The sequence below is a fragment of the Otolemur garnettii genome, unplaced genomic scaffold (assembly GCF_000181295.1).
Source record: "Otolemur garnettii isolate 467f Iridium unplaced genomic scaffold, OtoGar3 scaffold00549, whole genome shotgun sequence".
In the NCBI taxonomy this organism is placed as follows: Eukaryota; Metazoa; Chordata; class Mammalia; order Primates; family Galagidae; genus Otolemur; species Otolemur garnettii.
Window position 1 is genome coordinate 4,043 of NW_003852944.1, and position 7,414 is coordinate 11,456.

At 39.8% G+C, this 7,414-nt stretch overlaps 1 protein-coding gene across 1 annotated transcript in view; it reads right to left on the reverse strand.

The window, feature by feature from the left end:
• Nucleotides 1-3,882: 3,882 nt before the first annotated feature.
• The window catches only part of LOC100956375 (olfactory receptor 1L4-like), a 5,990-nt gene continuing 2,458 nt past the window's right edge, over nt 3,883-7,414 (reverse strand). The window contains exon 2 of the mRNA XM_012814019.1: nt 3,883-4,892. Within this exon, the coding sequence (XP_012669473.1) occupies nt 3,883-4,821 (939 nt within the window). The 5' untranslated portion in view covers nt 4,822-4,892. The remainder of the gene's footprint in view (nt 4,893-7,414) is intronic.

Genomic DNA, 7,414 nt, shown 5'->3' on the forward strand with positions numbered 1-7,414 from the left:
TGTGTCTTGTGGATTAGATGCATTTTGTGTAGACAATAGATACCTGGCTTATATTTATTTTATCCATTCAGCCAGCCTATGTGTCTTGAGAGGGGGAGTTCAGTGGATTCACATTTATTGAAAGAATTGATAGATGGGGTAGATTTCTGTTCATCCTGTTGTTTAGAATTTTATTGGTTCACTTTACCTCTTGAGTTATTATTTTGTGTGAGTTCTGCCCTTTAGATTTTAGGTGATTTTACACTGTTGGGTGTCTGTTGTGTTGGTTGATGTATAATGCTAATCTGAGTACTATCCTGTGCTCTTGACAAATTCCCTCAGTGTTTGCTTATCAGAAAACTTTCTCTCTCAGAAAAAAAAATTAGTTTTATAGGATACCAATTTCTAGTCTGGCTATTGTTCTGTTTAAGAAAACTCAGAATGGGGCCCCAATCCCTACTGGCTTGTAAGGTCTTAGTTGTTCATACTTCCAAAATTGATTTACAGGTTCAATGCATCCCCATTGAAATGTCAATGTTATTTTTTGCAGATCTAGAAAAAGTAATTCTATGCTTCATTTGGAACCGGAAATGAGCCTGAATAGCCAAAGCAACCGCCAGTAAAAGGAGCTAATCTGGAGGCATCACTTTAAGAGACTTTAACCTATGCTATAATACTTTAGCAACCAAAACAGGATGGTACCAGCAGAAAAGTTGAGAATAAGATTTTCCAAACTTGAAGAAAAATACTTATACACAGATGTAAGAAACTAGATAAACCCTAAGCAAAATAAATGCAGAGAAATCCATACATTGCCAAACTATAGTCAAATTGCTAAGTTCCAAAAATAAAATAAGCCAGAGAAAAAAAGACAATTTACCTATAAAAGGGATGAAAGTAAGAGTTATGGATGATTTTTCTTCAGGAACAATGTAAGCTTAAGACAGTGGAATAATGTTGACATGAATTATAATCACTATCTTAACATTCTCACCTCTACTCATTTTTTGACAGGTGCTAGTCTGGCCCCTTTTCCATTTCTCCATTGCACATTCACCAAGGTCATCAATGACCACTGTGTCACTAAAGCTAATGGACAGTCTTTATAGGTTTATTTTGTTTAAATTCTCATCATATTTTGATACTGTTTAATAGCTCCTGCATCTTGAAATTTTCTTTAAAAATTTTTATTACTGTCCCTTTTAATTACCCTTTGAAAATATTTTCTCAAACTATTCAATGCCAGAACTACTCTGCACTCTTCCCTAGGTTCTTCTCAGTTCACATCCTACACACTCTTTGTAGATGTTATCACTTCCATAAGACCTGGTTGTTTGAAAAAGTCTGGCACCACATTCTCCCTCACTTGAAGGGGCATACCTGCTCCCTCTTCATCTTCTCCTTGATTGGTAGCTCCTTGAACCCCTCACCAGAAGCAGGAGCTGGCACAATGCTTCTTGTACATTCTGCAGAACCATGAGCCAAATAAACCTCTTTTTTATTACCTAGTTTCAGGAATTTCCTTTATAGAAATGAAAAATAGACTAACACATAGTAGACAAGGGAGTTGGTAAGGAGATTACTGGTCTACTCTCAAGGGCTATGTAGCAGCATCCCACAAATGTGGTAAGATGTCCAGAGGCCTAATTAGATTCCCCTAGTGTGATCATATCCACCTTCATCAGATATTTCTTTCCTCTTACAAATCCTTATTAACAACTTTCCAGGTTGACTTCTGGTCTTTCTTGTTAGGAAAGCAAAAATAATCCTAAAGTTGCCCACTGCAACTTACGTCTTTGGAAGAATAACAGGATGTCATATAAGAATTGCCTCATATTCTAACAAAGAAAACACTCTTACTTTGACTGAGATGTTTAGGACTTACTTGAGGGCCAGACTGGGAACTCTTTCATTCCAAAATATACTGTCATAGTTACTTGTTATCTAGAATTCCCTTTAGTTTGAATTGATAGTATCTGTATGATTATTTATAAAAGATGTTTTATGAATTTGTTGCCACACATTTGTTAAGAAAAAGAAGTATAGAGATGAAAGCAGTGTGAGGCCAGAATAAAAAGGTGAGTATTCAGAACCAAACCAGGTGATCACTCGAAGACAGTGATGAATGATGGCTACTGCAATGGGCTTCTTTTCTGGTTTTCTGGTTACTTCCTTATAACTAGAGGGAACTAGTAAAAGCAATGGCAGGGAGCTTGAAGTTATAGCTGAAGTGTTCTTGTGTTCTGTTAGACTTTCATATACATTTTGCTATATCTTTTTTTTTTTTTTGAGACAGAGCCTGAAGCTGTCCCCCTGGGTAGAGTGCCATGGCATAGCTGACAGCAACCTCCAACTCCTGGGCTCAAGTGAGTCTCCTGCCTCCACCTCTCAAGTTGCTGGGACCACAGGTGCCCTCCTCAATGCCTGGTTATTTTTTTCTGGTTGCAGCCATCATTGTTGTTTGGCGGGCCCGGGCTGGATTCGAACCCACCATCTTAGGTGTATGTGGCTGGTGCCTTAGCCACTTGAGCCACAGGCGCCAAGCCTGCTATATCTTTAAGACCAAAAACTTATACTGAACTTTAGGTTCTGCTGTTAATGAACTTGTGAGCCAGAAGAGCTGGTGATGAGCTTGATGAAATTACTGAAGCAGAAGGACTCTGAGGATAGATTATAAATCTTACATTACTATTGCTATTGACAATAGCAATTAATCCAGGATGATTGATAAAGCAACTAATTCACACTGATGTTTTTGTAAGTTAATATACTTGCATAGTAATCATTACTGCTGTTCACCAAATTCTTCTGGATATCCATTTAGAGGCAATGGCTGCAGTGTGCATGTGTGTGGATAGGATCATGTGATTAGTTTTGGCCAATGACTTTTGGTCAGAGAGGTGAGGATCACTTGCGGACACAGTATTGAGCTGCCAATGTAAAATATTTAAGACCTGGCTAGGTGCCTGTTGCTTAGTGAGTAGTTACAATGAAGCTGGCAGGTTTGAGCCTGGCCCAGGCCTGCTAAACAACAATCATAACTTTGGTATTAAGGCCCTAAGATTTTGAGGCTGTTGTCTTCATAGCACAACCTAGATTTTCCTGACTGATATACTTACCTTTTCCAGGATACAAAAGAGCGCTTAGGAAGGATTCTGGGCATTTGGAGAAAGGAGAAATTAAGAGGAAAGGGAATAGGAGTTGGGCACTAAGTATCCACACTCTTGTGATATTTCAGTTTTGGTGGGGAGAGTAAATCTTCCCCATAGATTCCTCTATCTTTATAGCTTTATTTTCCTTACTTTTAGGTTCAACAAGTCTCATAAGGCTTTTCATTGTCCCTCAACCATATTGAAGTGCTTATTACCTCTATATGCTTAGGTGGTTTCCACTATTTTAAATGTTCTGCCCATGTCCTCATCTTTTGAAACGTCATCCTTAATAAGTCAGTGCATTCTTCAAGATGATTCAGGTCATTCCTCCAAGAGGCCTTACCCAATTACCTATTAAACCCATTTTGTTTCTTTCTGAAAATTAACAGGATTTATAACTCCTTGACTGTGGATGATTATTAGGCTTATAGAAGTTATTTGGGGGAAAAAAAGAAGTTATTTGGAGATTGCTTTAGCTTTCTATAGAGTTGCCAGTATATTGAAGAAGGTAGAAATGGTCTTCCTGAAATCAGGATTCCTACCAGTACCTAGTCTGGGATTCAATGTATATTTGGTAAATAACATTGATAGAAACTAATGTTTTGCTCCCAGCCAAAGTTTTTACTGGTATCTAATACCATTTCCATGACCACTTTGGGTGCCATGTGAAAAATGGTTAGGAAGGAAAGATAAACTGATAATCGCTGAGGTCATCTCCCAATTGTGATATTCCATCATTTTGTTCTTGGATCTATGAATGAATTCTATCCCTTAATTTCTTCAAACCCTTCTTCATATCTTTGTTCCTCAAGCTGTAGATGAAAGGGTTCAGCATAGGAGTTACTACTGTGTACATAACTGTGGCTACCCGGTCCTTCACCACTGAGTACATGGACAGGGGCCTGAAATAAACATAGATGACACTGCCATAGAACAGGACCACCACAGTGAGGTGGGAGCCACAGGTGGAGAAAGTCTTCCACTTCCCGGCTGTGGAGGGGATTCTGAGCACAGTGACAATGATTCGCAGGTAGGAGAAGATGATGCACAGGAAGGGAGTCACAATGACAGCCAGGGTCTCGGTCATGACCACAATCTGGTTGGAGGATGTGTCAGAGCAGGACAGCTTTAACACAGGCTGAGTATCACAGAAAAAGTGTTTAATGATGTGGGAGGCACAGAAGGACAGGCGAGACATGAGTACCACTCGGAACAGGGAGTGCAGGTGGGATATAGTGCAAGAACCCAACAGCATGAGGAGGCAACGCCTTGGGTTCATAACTACATCATAGTGGAATGGTTTGCAGATGGCTACCAGCCGGTCAATGGCCATGGAGGCCAGCAGGTAGCTGTCAGTGTTTCCAAATGCCATGAAGAAGTACATCTGAACCAGGCAGCCCACATAGGAGATAGCCTTTGTCTCTGAGAGGAAATTCACAAGCATCTTGGGCACTATGACTGTTGTGAAGCAGATATCCATGAAAGACAAGTTGCTGAGGAAGAAGTACATAGGGGTGTGGAGCCTGGAGTCTGAGTGGATGGCCAGGATGATGAGCACATTCCCCACCACAGTGACCAAGTATATGATGAGGAAGATGACACAAAGGGGTTTCTGCAGCTGAGGGTTGGAAGACAGGCCCAAGAGAATGAAGCTGGAGGTGCTGCTGCTGCTATAATTCTTTAACTCCATGTCTCTTGACTTTTTGGACAGGTTTGGAGAAGCAGTGGAAGAGATATAAAGGGCAATTTGATCAACTTCTTCTCTATCCTTAAGCTTCTAATAATACCCTAGTGGTATGCATTTTCTATGCTTTTAAAATAATATTTACTTTAAGAAAATACAGAGAATGTTTATCACCGTATAATTAATGATTGTGAAGTTATGGAATTAACCTACATGTCCATCAACTGTTTGTGGATAAATAAAATGTGGTATACACACAGGCACACACGGAAACACACACATACACACACACACACACAGGCACCCCTACACAGAGACACACACCATGTAATGCCACTCAGCCATTAAAAAAAGAATGAAGTAATGTCTTTTTTTTTGTTGAAGTAATGTCTTTAGCAGCAATTTGAATGGAACTTGAGGCCTAAGTCATCCTATGTAAAGTATTTCAGGAATGGGAAAACAAGAAAGCTCCCACTTATAAGTGGGAGCTAAGATATTGATATACATGATCACACAGAGTAAAATAATGGACATTGGAGATTGTGAAGGGGAATGTAGAAGGCAAAGAATCAAAATGTAGGTACAATGTAGACTATTTGGATGATGAGTACACTAAAACCCTCACTTCACCACTATGCCGTTTACCCATGTTAACAAAAATAACCATTTTACCCCGTCAAGCTATTGACATAAATAACTAAATAAAAATTTTAAAAAGAATAAAAAAAAAAGAAACTATAGTAAAACACAAACATTCAACAAGGGGACAGTTAACAATCTCCAGGCTTCTTTCTATGTTAAATACTTGTTTTCCATGGGTTCCTTGGAACTTCTATGTGGCTTCATTTATCTGAGTTCTCATTTCCCTTTCTAAAGATCCTTCATTGATTGTCACTTGACCAAATTTTTAGCATCTCTTATTTTTTTGTCTCAAAGGAAGAGATTTCTGGGTCCCACCTTAAGTAGGGATATTTTTATACCAGGGCTCCGCATTGGGATCCTCTCCTGCTCATAGTTGCAGATATAGTGGTGGTAGTTGGCATAGTGCAATAATGAACATATGAATCATATGTTCATTTCATTTCCTTGAAATTCTTATAATTTAAATTTCTAAAGGGTTCACTCACTTCACTGTCCTCGTAGGACCTAGATTTTATGGAGGGCTTAGACTCTTTAAAATACGAAATTTCTCAGGGTGGGCAAAGAATTTGAAAAGAATTTTTTCTAAAGAAGATAGGCTCCCCGTCCCCTGCCCAGGGCTGGCCTGGTTAAAGGGTGGTTGCAGAGCACTCTAGAAGCAAGTGGCAGAGGTTTCACCTTCGTCCAGCCCTTGGTGGAAGGGAAGTCCTTATTGGTGGAGGGATATTGGGGTGGGAACTAGGAAAGGCGAGGGGATGATCCTGACAAAAAGTCTTTCCTTTCCATAATTACAGAGAACCAGGATTCTTTGTTAGTGTTATTATAATTATAAATATTATTATTATTGAGAAGAAGAAACCTAGCACTGGCAGAGAGGAACTTCTCTGCTTTTCTCATTCAGATTTAACTCCAGGTGCTGGCTTTGATACTCGGAATTTTGAGATTCAGGGAATTCAGAGAATTTGGTAGCACAGTGTATTGGAGAAAGGGAAATTTTGGGTGGTAGATTGATCACTTCACTTGACATGTTCCTGGAAGTGGGTGGGTGGGTTTGATTGAGAACATTTGGGCTCTTGGGCTTTTGCAGTGATGGTGAGAAGAAAATTCTTTCCATGGCTGCACTTCTATTATTAATTCTCTCTGCTCACAGAAAGATTATGATAAAGAATAACTTGGAGACTTGGCGCCTGTGGCTCAAGTGGGTAGGGCTCAAGCTCACTATATGTGGCTCAAATAGCCACATATAGTGGAGCTGGCGGGTTCGAATCCAGCCTGGGCCTGCCAAACAGCAATGACAGCTGCAACCAACAGATAGCTGAGTGTTGAAGCTGGTGCCTATAGTCCCAACTTCTTGGGAGGTAGACGCGGGAGCATTCCTCTAGCCTGGGAGTTGGGTGTTGCTGCGAGCTGTGTTCCCACTACACTCCACCCAGGGTGACATCTTGAGGCTCTGTCTCAAAACAAAACAAAACAAAACAAAAACCTGGAGTAATAAGTCAGAAGATAAAATTAGAGAAATGTGGAATTTCCAAATGACCCTTCAGAGGTGTAACTTTCTCTGTTCTTTCTCACCTGTTATGATCCGTTCCCACCTCCTGCACTGCAATCCCAGTCTAATGAACACTTTGTAAAGTGAATTATAAGTATGTATGCATGCACATCAAAGTATGCTCTAGGAAAAAGCAAGTTCTAATTTGTGGAAAAGGATTACATATTTCTGTTTTCTGAAAAAAAAAAAGAAGATAGGCTCATGGCCTATAGATATATGAAAAAATGCTCACCATCCTTAATCATCAGAGAAATGCAAAACTACTTTGAGCTATCACCTAACTCCAGTAAGATTAGTCCATATCACAAAATCCCTAAACCAGAGAGTGGTGTGGATGTGGAGAAAAGGGAACACTTCTACACTGCTGGTGGGAATGCAAACTAATATGTTCCTTTTGGAAAGACATCTGGA